At 36.3% G+C, this 26,622-nt stretch overlaps 1 protein-coding gene across 6 annotated transcripts in view; it reads right to left on the bottom strand.

The window, feature by feature from the left end:
• Slc4a10 (solute carrier family 4 member 10) overlaps positions 1-26,622 on the bottom strand; it is a 250,075-nt gene that overhangs the window by 14,103 nt on the left and 209,350 nt on the right. For all 6 annotated transcript variants that reach the window (XM_021226586.2, XM_021226588.2, XM_021226589.2 and 3 more), the window contains 6 exons: positions 25,012-25,125; positions 23,713-23,874; positions 15,604-15,855; positions 14,313-14,381; positions 9,652-9,825; positions 8,841-8,963 (listed from right to left, as the gene is read on the bottom strand). In XM_021226586.2, coding sequence (XP_021082245.1) covers positions 8,841-8,963; positions 9,652-9,825; positions 14,313-14,381; positions 15,604-15,855; positions 23,713-23,874; positions 25,012-25,125 — 894 coding nt within the window. The remainder of the gene's footprint in view (positions 1-8,840; positions 8,964-9,651; positions 9,826-14,312; positions 14,382-15,603; positions 15,856-23,712; positions 23,875-25,011; positions 25,126-26,622) is intronic.

Here is a 26,622-nt window from a genome sequence, read left to right as displayed (position 1 = left end):
TTTATATCATATGTAGATGATGTGTATGTGTGTGTGTGTTTATATGTGCACATACACCCTTATTTAAAGCATTCATTTTCAAATGGGTCAGCTGGTCTTGGCTCTGCTACTAACATTGCTTATATGTTCCCCTCCGATACTTCATTGTGTATTATACTCTGCATGGCTAATTATATATCTTCTTGTATCCACGGAAATAATGCTGTTCACTTTCTTGTGCTATTTTGTAAGGAATTTGTTTCTTTCAAAGCTCTTTTATGCCCTTGTCATTGGCAGTGCTATTAGGACTAAAAGGTGAGCAGCACAGAGTTACTGTTCTCACTTCTGCGACCAAGTACCAGCTAAGAGTCAACTCAAGAGGGGTTCTTTAGGCTTCTGGTTTAACAGTTAGGGAAGGTAAGGTGTCAGGTATGTGAGGGACCTGGTGTAAGTAGTCAGGAAGCAGATATCAAACCAGACACGAAGCCCAGCTATAAATATAAAATGCAAAGGTCTCTCAGTGGCCAATTTCCTCCAGCAAGGCTCCACCCCATTCAGGTTCCACAACACTCTAAAAAGTGTCACTAGCTGGAAACTAAGTGTACAAGCACACAAGTCTACAGAGGACATTTTACAATTAAACTAGACCATTCTGCTCCATTCTCCCATAGGTGCATGGTCATCTTTGAGACTCAAGGGAACTACCTTAACTGTGAATCCCTGTACAATCAAAAAGGCAAATTAAATGCCTTCAACATACAACAGTACAGAGCAACCATTCCCATTTCTAAATGGAAGAGTGAGGATATGGAAAGGAAGACAATACAAAAGCAAGACCAAAGCCCAAACCCTAAAGCTTCATGTCCAACATCTGGAACTCATGATGGAATCATCTGTGGTCTAAAGGGCTTAGGTAGCTGGATCTTTCCTGCTTTATTACCAGTAGCACACATAGCCTCTTTATTTGCCAGCTCTGCTCTCTGCTGCAGGCTTTGCTTTGTAGAAATCCTGTGGTTCTGGCATCTCCTACTTGAGGTGTTCTTTGTAACATAACCTTCGACTTCACAGCCTCATATATTCCCTTCTCTGGGATCTTCTTGCTGGGAATCCAACCCTGTGGTACATTTCCTAGGCTCAGTGACCTTCAGAAACCATGGCACAAGTCTCACTGATTTTATTATTCTTGCATCTTCCATGCCTATACAACTGCTACCACATAGTCCTTCAACCAGCTCAAGATGAAGCCTTACCCTCCTCAAAGTCAGCGGTATCTTCTTTTGTATTCTGACCTTGTGAAAACACTTACATAGACAGTTGTTTCTGAAGACGCAATGCCTTCAGCAGTATTCTTAGTTTAGACTTAAAAATGAATTTCTGTTTTCACAAGGTGGAACCTAGAGTAGGTGGAGTCTCATTTTCGTCATCTTTTCTCTTGTCTCTGTGCAGAGCACAAGATTTCTCTGTAATGGAACTACCTTCTGATGACTATACTTGCCTAATCAGCAACAAACTTGCATATAATTTTAAGATTACAGTTTTCCCCACAAACTGGGCATTTTGTATACCTTTCTGTTCCATTTGTTGCTCTCTACTGAAGACCTAGATAAGAGCAATAAGTAATAACCACAGTACAGTATGAATACCTGGGCAATTTTGACATTTTCTCCCAAACAATTTATTCTATTATTTTCAATTTTATGTGCTCTGAAGTTCTCAGGACATAGGCAGACTGAATAAAATCGATTCTTTGCTGTAATATGAAGCAAATTGTCTCTAGCCCAGCTCCATATAGAACCCTTGCTCCCCTCTGAACCCTCAGGAGTTGGCCCTCCACTGTCTACATTTCTTTCAGCATTCCAGTCTTCTGCACTTCCACCAGGACAGACAGTAAAGCTTTGTTTGCAGTATTAGATATTTTTCTAGCCCCATTCTAAACCCTTACATATTCCTCCTACAAACCTGTTCCAAAGGCCAAGAGGTCAAGCTTGTCACAGTGACAGCCTTATTTCTCCACAACAAATTTCCGTGTTAGTTACTTTTCTCATATTGTGAACAAATACCAGATAAGAATTTGCTTAAAGGGAAGGGTTATTTTGACTTTTAGCAAGGAAGACAGTCCATTTTGACAGGGAAGGCATGGTGGCAGGGGTATGAGGCAGCTGGGCACTCTGCATCAGTAGTCAGGAAGCAGAGACAGCAAGAAGTGGAGCTTGGCTCTGAAACATCAAGATCCACCTCCAGCAATCAATTTACTCTAAAGGCTTCACGTCCTAAAAGTTCCACAATGCTCTAAAAAGGTGTCGCCATCTGGGGACCAAGCATTCAAATGCGTGAGCTTATGGGAAACAGGTTATACTCATTTTTACAACAAGAAGACCATTAATTAAAAGTACTCATTTAAGTATAAGGGGAGCTAATCTGCAGCCCAGAATGAGGTGGTCCTTGCAACTTAGTTTGTCAAGATCATATGGGATATAACATAGTATATTAACATGTGTACACCATAGAGTCAGAACACATCTATCCATTCTGGTAGAAAAATGTTGCTTTTTATACATTTTATATTGCTGCACATGAAGGGACATAAAGAGACCTTCAGTGACCCCACAAGACAAACCAGGGTGTAAACAAAGTATAAATCTGTCCTTGGTTGTTCACTGGAAGATGATGTATAGCATCTCTTCTGGCCAAACCAAAAATATTTACTAAAGACTAAAATGTAAAACAAGCTGACCAGAATAGGAGTATGACCACTGCCTGTGTCACCTGGCAGCAAAACAGGCAGATCCATTAGCAGCAAAAACTGGGGCTAAGGCTTTGTGAACATTTTTTCCCTCACGATTTTCCACTTTTCTCTCAAATTGTGTTCAATAATTATTTTGCACTTGGAGGCTCGTTAGTGTGTGTGGGCTTTATACTAGTCATCATCCTATCCAAACAAAAACTCATCACCTCTAAAGATAGCATTTCCAAGCCATGCTTATCTGAAGTGAAGGGGGGGGGCAGAGCAGCCACTCACTGCTGCTGTCTTCAGTGCCAGAAGAGAGCTGGGTGGGCCTGGGAGTGGTGATGGAGGGACAGCTGCATCCTAAGCAGCACTGCTGGGGAGGCAAAAATGGAGACTTCCCATGGAGGAGCTGTCAAATCAGGCAGTTTACCTTGATCTTCACAGCCCAGGGTATCTCATCATTCAAGAAGACAGAGAGCTGAATAAGACAGACCAGATAACCATTGCAGAAGGGCTTAGCACGGTTTCCACTCAGCACTTCATTTACACAAGATCTGCCAATGATTCGCTGAGTTACATCATGGAACCCAACTGCAACATGTTAAAGGAATAGCTAAGCAAGGTTTTTGCCAGAGACTTTAGAATTCCTTACGCTGTGATTTAAAAGACTATCTTCTAATTAAGATGGTTATTAAAGCAGTTTTCAGATACAATTAAGGGGAAAACAAGCAATTCCATATCTAATAAAGAGCAGAAAGATGACACATAGATGACAAGGGATCTACTCAGCATATGTTGACTGAAGATGCATTATGTTTTAGGCACATTTCAAAGAAGAATAATAGGGACACTACTAATCAGTTCAAATAATGAATGTATAGTTACATGATATATATGGCAGGTAGCTGCAAAGTACTGAGATACAATGAAATTAAAAGAAAGATATAAACATGAGTCTCAAAAGAAATAAAAGATTATCATAAAGAATACAGGGATAGAGAGTGAAGAGAAGAAGCTTCAGGTTGGAAGAAATGACATGAGACATACATAAAAGATATAACTAAATAAGATATTTCCATGACAGTGAGCCACTAGCTTCACAAAAGCCAAAGGTCCATGGTGAATTGAAATGGGAAATACAATCTGTAAGATTCTAGTAATAAACTGAATGATATTACATCATCCTTAGTCTGAACTTTATTTTGTAATAGCAGAAAAATAAATGCTATATTATAGTACCTGACATTTACCTTCAGTAAAATAGATGACCTAAATTATATATTTGGGGGCAAGTCTATATTTATTTGGAAGCCCTTAAAAATCTCAAAGTTTAAACAATAGCAGAGAGTCAGCATTCACAAAGATACTTAACTTATTAAGGGGGTAAATAACTACTCATTTTGCTATTTATGCTTCCTAAGGAATGGGAGGGAATTCAGGCGTCATGTTAAACACTTTGCTTTATTGAAGAGGCATACAGAACTTAAGAAACTCCTACCATTTCCTTCTCTCAACTATACAATTAGCTTCAGATATTACATGTGTATAAATTTGAAAATAATAAATATTATACTTTTAATTTCTGATTTCCAACAGATCAAAGAGTTGATAACATAAAACAATAAAAGCTTAAAAAGTAAAATTGGGGTAGGGCTTATAGAATTTTGGTAAGTCCATAGAGGCATCAGAACTTATGACTCAGACGTGTGTGTGTTTATACCGTGTATGTGCATGTGCGTGCATACATGTGTAAGATGAGCACATGTGACTGTCAGAAGACAACTTGCAGGAGTTTGCTTTCTCCTTCTATATGTCAGTTCCAGAAATCAATCTGTTTGGAAGGCTTGATGGCCAGGGCCTTTACTGCTGAGCAATCAACCTCACTGGTTCTGATTCAGCACCTTTAAGTAACCACCTAAATTACGTTAAGTACAAAAATTCTGACACAGTAATCTTGTATTAAGAACTTGGTTGTATTATACAGACTGATTCTGTGCATTGAATAAAAGACTTATCTCAGATGTCAAAATCACCAGGAGGTCTTAGGAAAATAGGTTGCCAGCTCTAATGCACAGCATTGATGAAATAGGCCTATGAAGCCTATGAATTTGCGTTCTTAAAATAGTGCAAGGTGCTGGCCAGTACAGCAGAGACCCTGGGACCACATTTTAGGAAAGTGCTGCTGAAGAAGATAAACATACTTGTCCCATCGTACAGTTGAATTATAAAAGACAAGCATCAAGTTAGTAATTAGGATGTACTTCCTAAATCCACAGCCAATTCTTACCTTTCTGAGAAGTAAAGCATTTGCTTTCATTTGTTTAATTGTGCATATTTTTAGATTGTACTTTCTTGGAATTTTTTTTTCACAATCACAAGGCCCCACTTGCCTTCTTTTTGTTTTCTTCTGTAGGGTATTTGTTAGTACAGTCCCTCAGTAATGAAGAAGGTGTGGATGCGAGTACTCCACAGAATTGCATCTCCACTTCTACCTAACACGGGCACCCATGCTTTCCACCTGAGAGCAAACATTCTGTTGGAATCTCCTGCATTTAGCAGTGGTCCTTTTGTCATGTGTACAATGTCCTAGAGAACATTTAAGGAAGGAAGGCATGTTGGTACTCTGAGCACATTTGGACATCCAGAATTGATTCTGCAGTCTTCCCTTTACACAGAGCAATGTGCAAAATGTCAGGGTTCCAATATTCATTTCTACCCTGATTATAATCCTTTCTTTCTAAAAACTGAAGCATATGCATATGCATATGCATGAAGTACATGAAAATTTGGAACAGAAGCTCTGCGACCTTGGACTGGCCTGTGTAGCTATTTATTCTGCTTAACTCATTATTGAATTTTAAGGTCAAATGAATGTTTTCTCAGCGCCATAAGACCAGAAATGGGATACTGATAGGAAAACCCTGGAGGATAAAGGTACAAGCTTGTAACTATCATCAAAAGGATCAGAGGTGAGCTCACTTTAAATTCAAGTCTCAGAGAGCTAAGACATTTCTGCCGTCTATCATCTTACCAGATCACAATCAGAGTTTCTCAATTAATTTGAACATTTCTGAAGAACTTATCCATTACCTACTCTAATGTACAATCTCTTGGAGCACTGAGCATTGGTACAAGACACTACAGCACAATTGTATCTTTCAGGGGAATTCATAGGTTCAGAAAAAAGAAAATACCCAAATCTAGGCCCTCAAGTAGAAAATGAACCTTGGATTCAAGCTTCAGTGTCATCCCCCACATGTCCTCCTCCACACCTCACTGAGTCTCCTTTTCCAATGCTAATTCTAAAGAGAATATGGGCTTCTTCACATGTCCTTCCCCGTCTCTCCGTTCCTCTGGTGCATGTCTTCCTTGCACTACTTAGAACTGCTTTTTTAGCGTTTGAGTATAGGCTGTTCTTACTTATTTCCATGCAGCTGGGATCATATGAAAGCATCATTGCCATAATATACATGAGACTTTAAGGATTTCTAAACCCTTCTGGTAAATATATTGCAAGGTTTTATTTTCCCCTCTTCTTTGGAGCTGAAGAATTTAACTATAAAATTTCCCCAGTAGGCCTTATTCTATTTTCATATTGCTGAAAGCATAAGTTCTAGGAAATTTAGTGATATCTAGTTACTCCTAAAATTTTTACTTTCAAATTCACAAAACAGTAAACACCATCAGAGCAAAATGATGTATGATGTGATATAACAGAAAAAAAGTTAAAAACTCTATACAAGGTCTCAGTGGAGTTAATAAATTCCCAAAATGCAAATATGATACACACAGATATATAAGTGCCACATATACATTATAAATAGTTGTGGACCATAGGAATGGCTGATTCTATTAGCAATAATCATATTTCAGAAGAACCTTTTGGCTGGATATCACTGTGCAAAGTTACCATGGTTAGTTCTAATAAATTTGTGATTATGGTCAACTTGTTCTCTGCCATGTCATGGACAAACAGGAGAATCTAACATTGTCTTTCTATAACAGTAGAGAAGAATATCAATGATAGCATAGTAGAGTACATAGCATTTTCCCCAGGAGCTTTTAAAACGCTGAGTGAAATGAAATTCTAAGACTGTTTCATTCTGAGAATGGCCTCAAGAGAATGCTGTATGAAAGGGATGGTACTCTATGGCAAAGAGAGCTTCCACCTTATTCCACCAGAAGCAGTAAAGGTATTTGACAGGAAATAAAAACAATACAATAAAGAAAACATAATATGTATGTTACTAGATGAATGAACTTAGTAACATAATTACTGGGAAGATGGGGAAAATTCATAGGCAACAAATTTCGTCTTCAAACTTTTAAATCTTGGAATTTTCTTCAGGTGGAATAAGTTTTAGTACATACATGTATGAACTGTTAAATTATTATTCTTAAAATATCTCTACTACAGAGGGAGGAGTGATGAGCAAAGGGGTCAAGACCAGACTGGAGAAACCCACAGAAACAGCTGACCTGAACAAGGGGGAGCTCATGGACCCCAGACTGATAGCTGGGAAACCAGCATAGGACTGTTCCAGACTCCCTGAACGTGGGTGCCTATGGGCAATCTATGGGGCCCCTGGTAGTGGATCAGTATTTATCCCTAGCCACATAAAGGGATACTCTCTCATCCTAGACACAAGGGGGAGGGTCTAGGCCCTGCTCCAAATGATGTAACCACCATTGAAGATTCCCCATGGAAGGCCTCATCCTCCCTGGGGAGTGGGAAGAGGATAGGATAGGGGATTAGTGGAGGGCAGGGGAAGAGGGAAGGGAGAGGGGACTGGGATTGACATGTAAAACAGCATTGTTTCTAATGAGTTCCAGGACAGTCTCCAAAGCAATACAGAGAAACCCTGTCTCAAAAAATCAATAAAAAAATATTGAACTATTGAAAAAATCTCTACTACTAAGTTGATAAATATAGTAAACAGAAAAGTAAAGAACAGTGATAGCTTCATAGTATTTTAATGATGCATTAACATTACTAGAAATATGATTCTATATATGCCTTCTACAACATTTTAGAAAACTGAAACATTCATACAGAAATAAGATACACCATCACGATGTCTCTAAATGTGGAAACCATGGAGGGAGGAACCACCAATCACATGTTATAAAGCTATGCTGGTAGAATGTTCTTGACCAAAAATTCATCAGGATTTGTAGTCCAATCTGGCCTATTTAAATGACTGAACAAAACTAAAACCTTTTTCATGTTTATAATAAAGTTATCTATAAGGAAAAAGAAAAATATATATGGTCTAAAAATTTTCTATAGAAAAGAAACTGAGTGCTTTTAGTAAACACCTGTGAAAACCAAACTGGAAAGAATGAATAATTCTTCTAAGATGTTTTCTTTCTATTTCATATATACATGGAAATTTTATTTTTGGGTTCTGTAATCTTTGCCAAAAATGTTGCATGGGTCATTATTTTCACTTACATTCCTTATAGTTTTCATATGCTCTAAAAATGGTATAATTAAATAGCCTCCATAAAAGATCCAGGCTGACATAGGGACTTTATATATCTTATGAAACTTATATCTAACCTGGTTCTTCTTATGAAACAGAACACGATAGATCAGTCATCTGTAAAAGATAACTAAAACCCAAAGTTTTCTCAAATATGTTTTTAAAGCTCGAACCACTTTCAAAGCAAATCAGGTCATATTTTTCTTCTTAGATATTTTGTCTGTTTTAAGAACAACAATTTTATTCAAATATACTGATTAAAATCTGTTAGCAAGAAAAATGACCAACAGTGATGTATCATATTATTTCCTTTTCAAACATTCAATCAACATTACATAACTATATCTCAGAAACAGTTATGCTTCAGCAGCTTTTTTTTTGCATCCAAGACCAAGAAATCAGAAAAATAAGCCTTATAATTTGGAGTGTAACTAAATGCAGGTATTTCATGTAGAGTTGACTTACTCATGTAAGATCTCTGCCCCCTCTCTCTGCCCCAGTTATATTTTTAAACATTAAACTTCCAAATCTTTCTACCTGTTGCATTTAGTAATCACCATTTAATGTAAAAAAAACAATTTAGTTTAGCAAAAAGCTCCAATTATTCTTCTCTCTTAAATAAAATACCAAGTTTTATTTTGACTTACTTCTTTTTCAGCATCTTCAAGTTTCTTTTTCTTGCTCTCAGGCATTAAATCATCAAGCCAGCTGAGTTCCCGTTTGGTAAACAAGAAGTCCATCAACTTTCTCACAAATACCAGGGCTAATACCTGAAGAAAATAATGAAGTAGTTTAAAATGTAAACAAACAAACAAAGAGGAAATATAGACCAGTCTGAATTAGGACTGATAATAAACTAAAAATTGAAAACACATGTGTATAAAACATGTGGCCTCATCTTTCTTCCTCTTCATTTCCTTTTCTTATCAAATTGCCAGGACAGAATTTAAGATTTTATTCAATGTTGAAGGCTTTGTAAATAAAAAAATTTAAACTACAAAATATATTTGATTATGCTTCCCTAAATGCATACATAACTAAAAGCTCAAATTAGGATAAGTGAACATTAGAAGATTCTTATATATGCTAATAATTTTTGAATTATGTATAGTCATTCAAATTTACTATACTTTTAAATGTATTTAAATTTTGTCTGAAACATTCAACTAAAATTTGTTTTGAAAAAATTTCCCTAATTTTTCATATGTGTTAGTAGATCTCAGTGCTAATTTTTAGATATTTATATTTTCCATACTGCTTTCCATTAACTACCACACCATGAATGACCAAGAAAAAACCTAACATTAAATCAATGAAATGCAAAATATTTTTCAAACCCTATTTCAGTGCCCAAGTTTATACTGCGATCACTGTTCAAAGTGATTTGAGGCTACTCTATTTAATTCATGTGTTTCCCAAAAATGAGTGAATGAGAAAGAGTTGAAGGAGGTGTCATACCATCATAGGGAAGACAATAGCAGCTCTTGAAACTTTGATTATCCACAAAAGGCCAAGACAACTCATCTGAATAATTGTGAAAAGATGGACTTTCCGGAGTGGTACATGCCTTAGATATATAAAATCTGGTTGATGTTTGGCTGGCATCCAGAAGAGCTTTATTCTATCAAATAACTAAAAGATTAAACAGACTATATTACATTTAAGAAGAAGACAACAATAATCAAAGGACAATTAGATATTTGGCATGTTCATATAAGGTTCAAATGAAACAGTTGTGAAAATTGCAGGACATAAAATTGACATACAGTTTGGACTTCTTTTTATTGAACAGTATACTATATTTCTTATACTATTGTAACAGGGTATCATTTAAATGGGTTTGTATATAATAAAGCCAAAGCTACATTTTGCTACCTTGAGAACCAGCACTAAGGCAGACAAAATAAGATCATCCCCTTTCAGCTTATCACATCTTTATCTCTTCCCTTTGTCCCCAAATATTGGTTTCCTAGGCCTCCCATGCTTGGTGTGCGTTTTTTCCTCTGCTGGAGTGCGCCGTCCATCTCCATGGCCTTGGCTTTCACATGTTGAGCACACCCAGACCTCCCTCAGTTCCCCCAAGCACCACTCAAAGCCCACTGCTCTGTAGAGTGCCTACTGAACCCTGCTGTTCTGGCTTTGTCACTTTGATCCAAAGCACAGGTTTTGATGCGGTCTTTAGAAATACACACATTTTGCATGAAGATTTGGCCTACATATATTTATGTTACCAAAGTGTTTTATTATATTTTATTGGGGGCTGGGAGATAGTTTAATCACCAAAGAGCCTTTAGTGCCTGCCTGAGTATCTGATTTCAGATCTCCAGCATGCACATAAAAGATGAACACAGTTTAACCTATCTGTAACCCTGGCTCTGGTGGGGCCTCAGACAGACTGGTCAATCCCTGAAGCTCACTGGTCAGCCAGTATGGCAAATCTGTGAGCTTCAGGTTCCTTGAAAGACCTGGTCTCAGAAAACAAGCAGCAAGTGACTGAGGAAGACACCTGGTGTTGACCTAGGGCCTCCCCGTGAACACTCACATGTACATGTGAGTCTGAGCATACACAGGTACATGTAACTCAGACCTGCATGTATACATACATATAATGCTCATAAACACAGACACATACAGAAATGTAAACTATCTGGTTTGGGCCTCTTTAGTAGATGGATTCAGCGCAATCTGTGGATTATCTCTATTTCAATTTTGTCATAATGATAGATAAAATAGCTTAAAATTTATTTTATAAACTACATTTTTATAGACTCTTATTTCAACACATTTTATTGAATAAATTTACTACGTATTAGCTTTATTTTGTGTAAGCCACTTGTTTAATCTTTAGGCCAAATTTTGTTATTTATAATTCTTTCAGTGAGAGGTGGTTATTTAGAAAACAAGTGTTTGATACAGTCAGTCATTCTATTTCATAAGTTTTTATGATAACTAACATGTACATTTTTAAAAGAACACTGATAAATAAAATATTTCTCAGCTACTATAAGAAAACTATCAGCTACTTATCATCAAATGTTTCAAACTTTACTATTCAGATAAACAACTGTCTGTAGAGTTAAAGTTAGATTACCCTGTTTCGTCAAAACCCAATTTGATATGGGAGAGGTGTGATAGTGTATCAAACTTAACACAAATCTATCTTCCCTTTGGTATTCTCTGTCTTATGTGTGTCACAACCATTCTTCAGCTATGTAAACTATAATCAAATGCACATTACTTCATGCACTAATACTCATTCATAATCTTCCAAAGTTATTTGCTGAAACCCATGACAGAACTAACTGCTAATCTCATTCTTGGCTCACCTTTTGTGTGTGTGTATGTCTTTTCTACTTCATAACTATCTCTTAAAGTTAGGAATCATTAAACAGATATAATTTTGTGCATGGTGGAAGTAAGAATAAAGTAAGACTAGAGAATAAAATCTTTTAGCTTACAACTGAATGTCTGTTCCTATAGAATTTTCCCCACCCATCATTATCCATTTAGGGAGCTATGTTGTTGCATAAGTGTGCTTCAGTGAGTGGGTGCTTCAATTGTTATTGTTTAAGTGGCACATTTGCTTCACTTTGGATCCCTGCAATGTTGGAATGAATATAGATGTGGTTATATATTTGAATACAGAAACAGCATTCATGAGAACATTGTGATCTGTTTTTTCTGCCATATTTCACAGTGAGAAGCCTACATAGTAAGTTCCTTAATAGTGCCAAAAAGGCAGGTGACATAAAGAGTCCTCCAATTTGCTTGTAACAAAGTAGCATGCTCCTTAGGATATCCAACATAGACAGCTAATGTGCTTGCCCAGTATCACTCCAGGAATAACTATCATGATAAATATATTCTAACTTTTGCATTTGGCTTTCATGTGTCCCAGTAGTGACATGTAGTATTTCCCCATACAGTTAGCTTCACTTCTCAATAGGAATTTTAGCTATTCACTTAAATTTCCACCAATTCTGTTTTCAGTGTGAGACCTGTTAAAGTGTGCCTAGGCTTCCTATTTCATTAATGTGATTTAAAACTCATTAAATTTGACTCGAGGACTTTGATGTTCTCCTCTATTTCATTTGAAAGGACCACATCCGAAGTAATTCTAAAACTAGACGTTTTTGTTTAATTCTCAATCACTTGAGTTTAAAAAAAAGTCAGTTGAATGGAATTAGGAGAAAATTTGTCAGGATCTACCCACAATTATTTCACTTTGTTTTTTAAATTTCTGCTGCTCTATTTAGCTGAGCCTGAGGCCTAATAATAAATGCTTTCCACTTACAGACAAAATCACTACTCATTGAATCTTTGCCAAAGGCAAAAAAAAAATCAAAAATCAAAAACAAATGAAAACACTAAACTAATTCTATTAAAATGCATTTTATGCATGATGCTTTCAATGAGCAAATTAAATCTTTGAGTAAAATTTGAAAACACACCAGTTCCCTACCATGTCCCCCATTCCTTGAAGCATAGAGTCCCTACACTTTGTGTACTGAAGCTTTGTCTCAGTCTCACAGCGTACACTGTTCCAAGGTCTGCACACTGCTTCTCCAGGTCAGTTTTCTCAGGGACAGAGACCTTGTGTTTATTGGGTCCCATCCAGGATTTAGTTCATCTGTGTGTTTTGGTCAGCACTTAAGGTAGCCACACCATAGCAAAAATTGTGCATCATATTATTGTTTTTAGGGTTTTTAAAAAAAATCTATACAATAAATACACCTCACTGTAGTCTCTCATGAAGAAAATGAAATGTTCTGGTCAAAGAACATCACTATATACAAAGACAATTGAAACGTACATTTAAGTAGAAATCTGTATTCATTCTTAAAGTGGCATAACAAAGTACTACAGCATTTTGGTTTAATGCTATAAAAATGTATTTTCCAAGTGTGGAGGTTCAAAGTCTGAAATCAGGATTTTCCCAGGACTATGGATCCCTCTGTGATCCCAAAGAGAGAACATCTTTCCAATATTTCAGCTCTCAACAGTTTCCTGTGTTCTTAGATTGCATCAGAAAAAAAGTCCAATCTCTACCTCCATCCTGCCATGGCCCTCTTACCTCCATCCCGCCATGGCCGTTCTACCTATGTCTTTGTGTCCTCCTGCTCAGATATGGTTTGAGTCTTAAGTGTTCCCCACAGGCTCATGTTCTGAACACTTGATCTCCAGGGGTGGCACTGCTTTGGGAGGCTATGGAAACTTTAGCAAGTGGTGTGGTGTAGCAGAAATCTGTCCCTGGGTGCCAATCCTTTGAAAGTTATAGCCAGCCCATAGTTCAAGTCCCACACTCTCTGCTTTCTGGTTTGCTGCCACATGTTCCCACTGATGTACACAAAATTCCTCTACTGTGGCTTCCCTGCTATGATGGCCTGAAATCTCCTGAAACCATGTGCCAAAATAAATCTTTTGTATATGGTATTTTGTTCTATTGTTATGGATAGAGTCCATAAGCGTGGCTTGATAACTATCAAAGATTGCATTTGTATATATTTTGAAATGAACTTAATTCATTTTCTAAAACGGTGATGAAAACAAAACTTTTTCTCAGTCTTAATATGTCTATGACAAACAGCAGCTCAACTGGCAATGTGCTTGCCATACAAGCATGAAGACTGAAGTTAGATCCTTAGAGTTCACTTCATAGTGGTGCTTGGTTTCAATCCCAGTGTTGGGGCAATAGGATTAGAAACATCTATGGGTTCACTGGCCAGTAACTCTAACTTAGACAGTGATAGACAGTGAATACCAGAGTTGTCCTCTGTCCTCCACATATATATGCATTCTCCTACACACACACACACACACACACACACACACACAGAGAGAGAGAGAGAGAGAGAGAGAGAGAGAGAGAGAGAGAGAGAGAGAGAGAGAGAGAGAGAGAGTAATTTAAGTTTATCCATCTTTGGGGTTGAATATATAGTGCATAAATGAGAGAGTGTCCACTTAGCAGAGAATCTTCTGTGGTATCTACCATTCTGGCCACCTTCATAAAATATACATGTGGTCAGAAAGCCTCTCCTCACATGATGGTTGGTGTCACATGACTCAGCATCTATACTCTAAGTTACAACAGGTATGCCTGTAAGAGTAAAGTAATTTACCTGAATTCCTTTTAGAGATGAAGCACCCATGTAAAGAAACACTCCATATAACACAGGCATGGGGATAAACTGTAAAAAAACAATTAGAAAACGGGAAACATTATTTTCTAACATGTGGTCATTCAATTTTGCACTTGCCACAGAGGGGGAAAATGGAAAATTAAAAACATTCTAGAAACAAGTATAGTATGGAATTGGAAGACGTATTTTCAGATTCTACCTCAGCATTTCCTATCTGATTACTATTAAGCAGCTACAAAGCTGCCTGCTCCTTAGTTTCTCAATGTCTAAGAGATGATAGTAATAATGCAGTTATAAGTGTTAAACTTATCCTAAAAATCACATGATTCCTAAGAAATAGTACCATAAATTATTATTGTGCTACAACAAATACTGACTATTTGCTACTTGAAAGGCAACTTACATTCTGTTTTAAAATAGGAAAATATTTGAATTAAAGGTAAAGAATGAAATTTACTTTTACAGTTTCATCCTTAATTATGGCAGATATTTGTTAGCATGTGGATTGTTCAAATTTCTTATATTGGGCTAGCTCATTTTATTCAGTATCCTATTACTTATATAACAGAAATACAACTTTCCAATGATAAGCTACATGAAGCTGTGAAAATTCAATAATTCAATTGATATTTGATACTTAAGCAATCAAAATGAATGATAATTTATAATGTGGCTAACATTCTGCAAGAATATCTGTCAGATATATATATATATATATATATATATATATATATATATGTGTGTGTGTATATATATATCACAAAACAATCCCTCTTTTCTGCTACTCGGAATTGGATAATTAAAAATGTGAAAATTTCTTATATGCAGTGAGGATTTACATGAGGTATTTGTGTGAGGCCTTTGAAATAAAAAGCTGTCAATGTGTCCATGGTGTGATCATTGTCTTGTCTGCAACACTGATTTAAACAAATAACATTCAATCTATAGACTGACAAAATAATAGAACCTCTAACCTGGCCTGGACTATAGGGAATTCAGTCACTAGCTACTTGGCAGTTATGACCTTTCCTATAGCTTGAAAATTACAAATCAAAATCGTTACTGTCAGGAAGTATAACAAAATTATACTTTCAAGTACTTAAGGATTCTAAAACACAGGACAAAATTTCGTTCACTCTTGGTAAAGGAGAATTATGTATGTTTTTCAAAGTCACTTTTATCTCATGCCATGTAATATTTGCAAATTTAGGTCCATATTAAAATGCTACCTTAAACATATTTATTCTTTCATTAGGGATAATTTCATTACCTTCAGAACACTGGTCATAAAAACTGATGAACCCATAAGAATAAAAATCATGAGCCCAGTCACCCGCTGTTCTCTGATGCCGAGAAATTTGGGTTGTTCTCCTGGAGCGGAACATTCTGACTCCAGCTTCAGGCTGTTGACATGAGTGATGGAGAGGACTGTGGCAGCCACAAACCATGGAAGTCCCATAATGGAGCATACCCCCAGCATGACGGCCACCATTAACAGATCCAGGTGATAGCCACAACCTTTCTGTTAGAGAAACAAAAGAAAAATAAGGAACTGTGTTACCAACACAGCTACTGATGGCTTGGTTGTGAATAGACACCACTTCCTGACCATACTGAGAGTCCTTCCTAGCAAATGTCCTGGAACTAAGCCCCTTAGTACTGTTTGCAGCATTCCTCTCCCATTTCAATGGGTGATGTTTTACTGGAAGGAATAATACCATAGAGCATAATCTCCCTTATTTATTGTGACCTTATTCTCATTTTGTTCCACCCTCAACAGCCAAAGAATCCAGCCATCCCTTCAAATAACAGCATTTGGTGTTTTCTCCCTCCTCTGTAATTCCACTCCACTCTCACGATGCTGCACTTGCGTGCAGGCAGGAAAGGAAGTGAGGAAAACTTGGTACCAGGGTGATCAGAGACTGCTCTCTTGACAAGATGATTGGATGAGATCTCCAAGGAGAGAACTCAAAAGATACCCAAGAGAGTGGCTAGCCTATCCTGATGTGCCTTGTAGCTATAGAAAGTGTAAAAACTCCAGAGGTAGCAAAATCAATGATTTACATTGTGTTCTAGTTCCTATTTTTATTATTTTCAGTACTACTTTATGAAAGCCCATGTAATATAGCTCTGAAAACGCGTTGCTGGAATCAGATGATGGCAAGCACATGGGTCAGCACCAGGTTCTCAGTGTATTTGTTGTGGCTGTTAGCTTAATGTTTTTGTGGGACTCCTAACAGAAGGAGCAGGTGTATCTCTGACTCTTTTGCATGCTCTTGGGACTCTTTTCCTCCTATTGGGTTGCCTTGTTCAGCTTTTATATGAGGGCTTTTGCCTTTTCTTACTGTATCTTGTTTTGTCCAGTTTTGCTGTTGTCTCTTGGATGTCTACTCTTTTTTGAAGAGAAAACAGAGGAAGTGAGGATCTAGGAGAGAGAAGATGTGGGAGGAGTATGGGAAGCGTGGAGGGAGGGAAACTGGTAATATATAGTATGAGTGAGGAAACTATTTTCAATTAAAAGCAATAAAAAATAAATCTCAGGCCTTTTCCTATCTGAGAGAAGTTGATAATAATAATAAAAAGCAACTCATTAAGTTGTGATAATTAAATTATTTAATTCTAGAAGTCATTGAGAGTAAATACCAGTGCATGTTAAGATTTACAATAATAAAACTAACTTTATTAAGGACGGATAACATCAAATAATTTCTCAGTATTTTCCAGTTTCTTACCATAATTATGAACACACAAGAAACAATAGAAGTTACATATTGAATTTTTTGATACAGTGTCTTATTATATAGCTTAAGTGTCCTATAATTCATTATATTATATGGACCAGCCTGGCCTTGAACTCACAGTCAATCCTCTCAACTCTGCCTCCTGAGTGGAATGACTTTTACAAGGAAACAAGTATTTTTGAAACACATCCAACATGTCTTAAAATTCAGTCTGGTAATTGTAATTGTAGAATAGAGTGCATTTGGCCAGACAGAGAAAATAAAATATCAGTGGAGATCCACAAAATGGGAAACCATCCTGGTATTAACATAACCAAATATGAATAAGAAAAAGCCTTTGGTAAAACATTTTGTAAGCCCCTGTGTCTAGGCTGAGAGAGTATCCCTCTATGTGGAATGGGCTCCCTCCAAATGATGTGACAGATTTTGAAGATCCCCCATGGAAAGCCTCACCCTCCCTGGAGAGCAGGAAGGGGATGAGATAGGGGGCCAGTGGGGGGCAGGGGAGGAAGAGAGGAAGAGGGAACTGGGAAAGACATGCAAAACAAGCTTGTTTCTAATTTAAATTAAAAAATTGACCTGAAAAAAATGTTTGTACACTATAGTTTCATAGCATAAAACTCAAACCCTTGAAAAGCAATGCCTCAAACAGTTACAAGTGTGTTTTGTCCTAGAGACTGAAAATTAGAATATGAATTAGAATCTATGAAAATTGCTGCATTTGAGGGGATTCGATGAAATTGTGCTGCTGGAATATTTTAGAGTTGTGATCCTAACAAAAGTGAATGGGATATCCAAGAGGTGTGGAGGCCACAAGATGAATACCTATAGAGAGAAGATGACAGAGCTCTTGAGAGTTGAGGGATTATTTATTTCTTTTATTATTTTAGTAGATTCTGGCCTTTCTAAGTATCCACATCCATTAAATTTACTAATATGAAGAAAGCCTTTCTCACTCACAACAATCATTTCCTGCAGCTCTTCTTAGTTTTAAAAAACATGATATAAATGTAAACAGTGGGATTTTGGGATTCTGTAAGTGGGCAAGATAATTATTTTGGAGAGAATAATTTTGTCTTTAAAATGAATACATGATTTCCCTTAATTATGCTGTACATAATTTGACTTAATGGAAATAAAGCAGTTCTGACATTTCCACTCATTAATCAGCATCCTCCTTGCCTTTCTTTTAAAATGTTCTAAAAACTTGTTCGTTGCAAACAAATTATTAGCTGATTAGGCATGCCAGCCAAAAGGAAGTATCCCTTTGTCAGAGAGAGAACTCTGCACCTTGTTAACATATTTCTGTACTGTTTTTTTCCTTCAAAAATAAAGACAGAACTGTAGTTTTTATTCTCACATTCATCCTTGAATCATGGGAAATGGACATATGGGAGGAAAAGGGAGCATAGCAACAGGTGATGCTACACCAGACCCCACTAAAACCAACATGCAGCAAGACAAGAGGCCAGCCAAGAGGACCATCTGATACCCAGATGCCACCGCTGAAAAAAATCATTTCAAAGCTTGGCAGCAATTTCCTGCATCTGTCAAGTTAACCACATAAAAGACTATAGATTGACATGAAGAACCAGGCTGACAAAGAGGGCAAAAAAGAACATATCAAATGCCATAATCATCAGGGGAATGTGGTGCCAAATGAATGCTGCAAACGCATTCATTTACTCCAGTGATCTGGGATTGTATTGCTGTTTATTAAAAATGATGTCAAAAGAAGCCTGAACTGTCTACAGAAACATGTAGAAAATCCCAGAGCTGTATTTGAACAGAAACTTTCTTTTCTGCAAAATAATGTCTCTCTTTATTTTCACTTTTATGGAGCATGCTCTAAACAAAACCAATCTTTTGTTGTTAATGCCTTTAAAAAGGATTCAGTTAACCCATGCACTCCCCCAACTCTAAAAGGAAAAAAGAGCTAGAATACTGATTTAATTTGCATCTATGTAATACATGATAATTTTCCTGGTCATATTTTGATATTTGTGACTGCTGTCATGCTTGCATGACACAGAAGCCAGTGGGGTGATTCTGAAGTTTGTTAATTTTATGCTCTGTCATTCCAGGTATAATAATTTACTTACCCAATGAGCTGGGATTTAGTTTCTATGGCTCAACACTTTATTGTGTATTTACTACCAAAGATTATCGTGAAAACATTTTCTTGTTGTCATGAAAAATATCATGGAAAAGAAAATGAGTAGTTCTGGCAATGACATGAGGAAAAAAATAAAAAAGATCTATAATACATTTGGAAGAGACATAAATGACATGACTCTGATTGTGCACTCAGATACAAGTAGGGAAGACCACAGAGGGCTGGACATGTAAATGAAAAATAATGTGCTTCACAGAACAATTCCAGATAATGTTGCAACCAAAGCAACAATAAGCCTTCAATTAAAGAAACAGTAAAATCTGGAAGTATAGCTAGCTTGTGATTTGGGTTACATTCAGGGAACATCTTTCATGAACATGAAACTCAAGCCAAAGCCAGAAAACTTTGAAAAAAAATTCAGTGCAGCAACAGGCAGGTTGACTAGTTATGGACTAAGCTCTTACTCTTAGTAAGCAGTGCTCTAAGAAGGTTATAATTTCATTGTCAAGAGGAAAACCAACAACAGTAGACTATATTATAGAGGAACTTACAGGAGAGAAAGGATATATGCAGAAAATAAGCTTTTATTATTGTTAGATTATGGCTAGGCTGGAGGTAACCTGCTTTGAAAATATCCATATCCAACATGAGTGCAGAGTACTCAGACTCCAGTGGTCAAGGACAGACTGACTGGTGGACAGACTGACAGACTGTTGGAGTAGAGCACAATGTGATGGATCCAGTTTGCTGTTCACTAAATCCATGCTGATTTAAAATTTAAACTTCAAAAGGTAAATCTATACTGATTTATTTGTGCAACAAAAGAGACAATGTAATATAGTCTTGTGTTTATTTCAGGGACAAACATTAAAAGATTTAGTTCTATGTACTTTTTTCAAGTACTTTGAAGGACCCCTTAAAGAAAGTTTCATTGTTTGATAGCAATACTCTCCTCAATGCTTCAAAGCAAAGGAGGAAACTGATGAATCTATTTGGAACTTTGCAAGAGCTGTAAATGTCAAAGACTTATTTATTTGTATGAAGAACAAGGACCTGTGGTCCATAAGACTAGCCTGGAAGCAGAAGGGTATGTGACCCCTGAGGAGATGATACCAACCTCAGCAAATCTTCATCTACATCTAGTCTTTTTTTTTTCTTTTGGTTTTTCGAGACAGGGTTTCTCTGTAGTTTTGGAGGCTCACAGAAATCTGCTTGCCTCTGCCTCCCGAGTGCTGGGATTAAAGGCATGTGCCATCAATGCCTGGCTACATCTAGCCTTTTAAATATGATTCCATTAGTAGTTTGGAATAGCTCAACCTAGAGCAGTTTAACCCACAGTCTCGATAGACGGCGGGGCTTCAGCAAGGTGGCATTTCTGCCTGTTATTACAAAAGCTAAATACTCTGTGGAAAGCCAAATGATGGCTTTATATCTTACTTTTTTCTCAAATATCAGCTTTTTAGTTCAATTTAAAACCCGAATATAATAAAATATACAGTTATTTATAATGACAATTCAGATACGTAGTTAACACAATCTTTAAGACAATGTTCTTATGTGGAAAAAGCAAGCAGTATATATGTACTGTGCAAAATTCTTGCTTTGAGCGGTGCACATTGCATGGACCTGGAGTTGTGTGTACCCAACCAAAGACAAGCTACCCAAGTTTTTATTAAAAGCATAAGCAATGTCACTTTCAGATTAATGAAATATAGAATTTTTACTTTTTTCACTTAACTCTTCATATTCTCTGGTTTTTAAATCAAAGATAAAAACAGAAAAGATGGTTTTTCTAAAAAAAAAACAAAACAAAAACCAAAAAAACCTCATTGTGTATAGCATTAAGTGATTCCCAGATTTTAGAGAGTACATGATGCTTTGTAGCATGATGCCATGCTCACTTTACATAGCTGTGCTTAGCTGTGACTAGTTGTGTTGTATTACTAATAAAACTGTGGTGATATTTGCTTTTGAAGTTAATTTTTAAACTTTTAGATAATACTAAGTTAAATTAAACATTAAATTTCAATTAATTTTTAAACTTTTAAATAATACTAAGTTAAATTAAACATATTAAATTTAATGAGGCTATTAAACTTATGATCTGAATTTCTTTCTTTCTTTTTTTTTTTTTGAGACAGGGTTTCTCTGTATTGTTTCGGAGACTGTCCTGGAACTAGCTCTGTAGACCAGGCTGGCCTCGACCTCACAGAGATCTGCCTGCCTATGCCTTCCGAGTGCTGGGATTAAAGGTGTGTGCCACCAACACCCGGTCTGAAATTTTTAAAAATAATTTTATGTCACTTAAAATTTCTTATATCAAATGGCCAAGAAAGTAATGTTTTGATCACTTATGATAACTAATTACTCAAAGATTTTCATGTACAGCAGATAATTTGCTTCCCCTTCTTCTAATTGTATGCTTTTATTTCTTTTTCTTGTCACATTGCTGTGCCTAGACTTTTAGTCTGGAGAACAGGAGTGCGCAGAGCAGGCTGCCATGTCCTGGTCTCAGACCAGACACATTCAGTTCTGCCTCATTTGGTATGATGTTGGTTGTGGACTTGTCATATTTTGTTTTTATTATTCTTAGTGTTGGGTTACTCTAGTTACTTTTACTTATGGAGAAGTCTGAAGTTTATTAAATCTTTCTCTGTATTGATTAAGATAAATGTGTGAATAAAAATAAAAAAATAAAAATTTCCTTTAGTTGATATCAATTAGTAGTGTAGTGGGGACATTTGCACCATGAATATCAGCAACATCATAAGTCAGGGTCTCCCCTTCCACACAGGGAACTGGTTAGGTCAACACACCAATGGCATCGTTCTTAAGAATTTATTTTACTGTTTTTATTTCATTTGTATTTGAGAGAGTTTCATTATGTAGTCAGGGTGGCCTTGAACTAATGTAGATCCTCCTGACTTAGTCTCCCAAAAGCTGGAATTTCAAGTGTCAGCCGTATAGTCGGTATCCATAAGAGTTCACAAAGATTTAAAATATAGACCTTCAGTAATCAAACATTGTATTTAACAAAAACCACAAGCTGTAGAGTGAAGTCAAGGAAGGCTACACTCTATGACAAGCAAATTGAATTACTTATTTTTAAATAAGTTTCACCTTAAATTATTTTCTTCAAGAGAGTGTGAGGATTGCCCATTTTTTCAAATAGTACTCCAAACTCCTTATAACTTATTATAATTGCTCATTCTTATAACTATTATTATTGTTATAGCAATGAAATAGTTTATACAGATATTTTAATTATCCTAATGTATGTATAAAATCTTACATAGCACAATATCTGTTACTTCAGCAATAATTTTTAGTTTAAAATACACGCAAAAGCAGCAGGCAATTTCTTCAGATGTCTGAACAGAATAAGATTGTACATGTCCTATTTTACAAGGTTTGCTTTTTACTTTTAAATTTTTTAATTAAATATAATTACTTCATTCTCCCCATCCTTTCCTACCCCCAAACCCTCCCATGTGCCCCTCTTTCAACATCTGCTATGCCCCCCACATCCTCTCAGATTCGCCTTTTTATTATTGTTACATACATACCACACACACATACACACACACACACACACACACACTCAAATGCATAAATATATAAATATAACTTGCTGATCATTTGGTACTGGATAACCAATTAGGGCACCCATCCCTGGGAGAGACTAATTCTCTCTCTTTTAGCAGTCATTAGTTGCCCATAGTTCTTTGTCTAATAATGGAATCTGGTGAGATTCACCCCCTTCATCTCATCACGTCTATTAGGTGTTATCCTTGTTGAGTTTTCACAGGTACATTATCTATCTCACAGCAGACTTCCTGTTCCTCAGGCTCTCACCGTCTTCTGCCCCGTTTCTTTATTGATTCTGACTATATTTAACAGTTCAATTATTTTATTGATTTAACATTTACATACATAATGATACTTATATTGCATACAAATTGGATGATAGTGAAAATCTTGAATTCCAGCTACAAAACAGCAGGCCAGAATACCTTAAATAAAATCTATCTGTTTAGAAAAGTTATTAGCAATCTGCAATAATGCTCAAAGATGCCACTTACAATCCATCGTGCTTATGGCCAAGGTCTTCCTTTGTTTCAGGCATTACAAACAATATTTTTAAATGATATAATTCAGTGAAACATACCTGAATACATGATCCCTTATAATAATGGACATATGCAATGTCAAGTAAAGGAAAGAGGCAGCCTAGACATAGGGAGGTTGGTAAGTAAAATTGTACTTTGCCAGAATTGAGTATTTAATTAAATCAATGTTAAGCATGCTAAAGTTAGAACTGTTTTTCCCCCTAAAAGTAAGGTTAGAGGCTAGTCAACTGTTGCAAGCAAATTTTCATGCCGCTGTAAGACAACGTGTCCTGGAAAACAATAAAAACTATGAACCTGAACAAATGAATATTCAGTACAGCCAAAATCTATGACTACTGATTCCTATCAGCTAAATGAGGATTATTTATATTGTAATCAATGTTAAAACACACCTTTAGCTTATGCTCTTTTCTGTTTATGATGACAGCTGTAATCTGTTGGTCCATGAAAATTAGAATTGTACAAAGCAGAGCTGGGATAATAGCAGCTACAATTGTCCACCATGGGTTTGGACCTAACGGTGTCACAAACCAGCCACGGTCGTCTCTTGTAGGCTGAGAAAAAAGTTAAGCATACATATTACTACCTAGATTGACAAATACATAATCAGACTAAGTCATATGGATATAAACAGGAAATTCTTAATTACAAAGTAGTTGTCTGATCATTCAATAATAATGAACCCATGGAGGATTTACATCATTAAGGACACCATTCTAACTATGTTGTCTTTTAACTCGTTTTCTCTTCTCAACACTGTAAAGATGAAATTGAGGCATAGAATGCTATAGTAAATTGTCTAAGGTTCCAGGGCTAGTAATTAATTGAGACCGAATTTGAACTCCAGCAGGTTAATTAAAAAAGCATATTCTCCATCAATACCTGAATTAAATAAATAACTCCAATACTTACCATTTACTGGTGACAAATTTACTGTTGTCTACATTTAAAATCGCACATTGAATACTATGTTAGAAACAAGATAATAAATAAATAAGACAGAACATTCTTTTAGTTTAGAATCACAAGGAGATACATAAACAGAATGTTTTAATATAGTAACTTCTTTTAGGTATGCATGCAGGCTACTGTATGAAAATTAAAAAAAATACAAACCAGAAATTCAGTCACATTAGAAGCTCACAAAAAGGTTCAAAATATGTCTGGTGCTGGAACTGTGTCCCAGAGGAATTCATTATGACAGAAAAAATTCTATGATTAGGTCCCTAGCTCTGTTTGACAGATGAGAAAACAGGCTGAGACAGTAAGTTCCTGGCTTCAAGGTCATGTCCTCCCTTTGTAATATGATTGGCACTCTTATCCAAAGCCTGTTTTATCTGGTTTTCAAACCCCATTCACTCTACAGTTTTTTCCTCACAATGATGCATATTTCTTGGTTTCACAATGATTCCTTGGGATTAGGCATCTTATAATGTACATATATACTCCAACTGTAATGGCCAACAGGAAATTGTTGAAGCAGACTTCAGGTTTTATTTTTATAATTCCTTTTTAATACTAGATCACAATTTTATTCATGCTGTGCATTATTTATTTCTTATTCTAGTAATGTACATTGTTTGTGCTCTCAAGAAAATCTCACGTACTGGGGTCAGAGATATCATCTACATGAAGATTTAGATACAGAAAGATATAAAAGTAGATAGAAGTTAAATGCTAGTTATGTTCACCTTGAAAACACTTGGTACTTGTAGTTTTGGCGATGGAATCCCAATGGCATAGTCAATTAAAACCATACACAGAATTGTAAGAAAAACTGCAAAATCACTCACTATGGATCGAACCTAAACAAAAAGAAAAATGCTGTTACTTGAGGGAGCTATAAGTAACAATGAATATTTAGAGGCAGTCTCGAATCATACTTTATAAGCGCTGTGATGTAATTCTGTGATGTTACATTGTATGCACATTATAAAGTATCATCACTAGCTATGCTAGAATACATATCTCTGTTCCTCATCCACACTTTTCATAATGAAGATTTATTGAACTGAAATAATGGTGGTCATTTTCTTTTCAATATTTATTTAAATCATTTATTTCGAGCTCAAGTATGCAACAATTTAGAACACAGATTGAGGTCATCTGGCCTGAATCTGATGAATTTTAGGACTCTTTCATCTTTCATAGAAGTCACATTTTAATATTAGGAATCTAAAGGACCACTAAGTAGAATTACCTGTTTTAATTACATTTTCTTTTACTTAAAATGGATTCTATACAAATTCCAACCATTTCCCATTGCAGAAAGCCATTGTGTGGGGACCACGGTGCACGGCACACACATGCAAGTCAGAAAAGAACCGCCTCAGTTTCTTGTGTGCACAAATACACACAGGTTTTTGGTTTTTGGTTTTGCTTTTTTTACATGGGTTCTGGGACTCTGGCTTCAGGATCTCATTCATACTTATAAGGTAAGCACTGCAATGACTGAACCATCTCTCAGGTCCTAGAAGGACATGCTTGAGTAATTATCCTTAAGCGATTATCAATAATATTTGCTGTCTATGAGTATGCCTTTGCAACATACACACATAATATTCAGGATTAAGGTTCCAACATACAGAAACTAATTCAATATTAATCAGGTTAACCTGGGGTGGAGGGAATGAATCTGTCATTTTTAGCAAAGGTGAATATGACAGAAAAAGCAGCTCTCTGGGAAGGGACTCTTCTTGACACACATACCAAGGTAGAATGTTTTTAAGATGTGTACCTCAACCTGTAAATGTTTGTTTCCTTGCTTTTATTTTCTGTCTCAGCCTCTGCCCCTTTTTGTGGTGGAATCAGACGTCATGGACGTTACTTTGCAGTGTTAAATGTTGCACTCAACTGATTCTCTGTTTACTTCCCAAATATGCATATACAAGTGTGATGGGGTAGAGGAAAGGATGGACGCTTTTGAAACAAGAGAGAGAAATGATGTTCTAATGAGCGTTGCAGAGCTTCTCCATACAGGCAGTGGTTCTGCACATCAAATGACCCTTTCACAGGGTCTGCCTAAGGCCATCGGAAAACACAGATATTTACATTATAATTTATAACAGTAGAAAATTACACTTATGAAGAAGCAATTAAAATAATTTTATGGTTGGGGCATCAGAACATAAGGAACTGCATCGAAGGGTCACAGCATTAGGAAGGCTGAGAACCAGTGATTAGGAGATGCTCCTCTGAGGTATTTGTCAGGCTGAAATAGGCTCCTCTGCCTACTGGGGAAGTGACAATCAGAAACATGGTGTGTGCTTACACTTTCCAAAACTGTAGGTGGGAAGGGAAGT

Source organism: Mesocricetus auratus, unplaced genomic scaffold (assembly GCF_017639785.1).
Source record: "Mesocricetus auratus isolate SY011 unplaced genomic scaffold, BCM_Maur_2.0 Super-Scaffold_100004, whole genome shotgun sequence".
NCBI classification, from domain to species: domain Eukaryota; kingdom Metazoa; phylum Chordata; class Mammalia; order Rodentia; family Cricetidae; genus Mesocricetus; species Mesocricetus auratus.
This window is presented reverse-complemented; position numbering and strand designations above follow the sequence as displayed.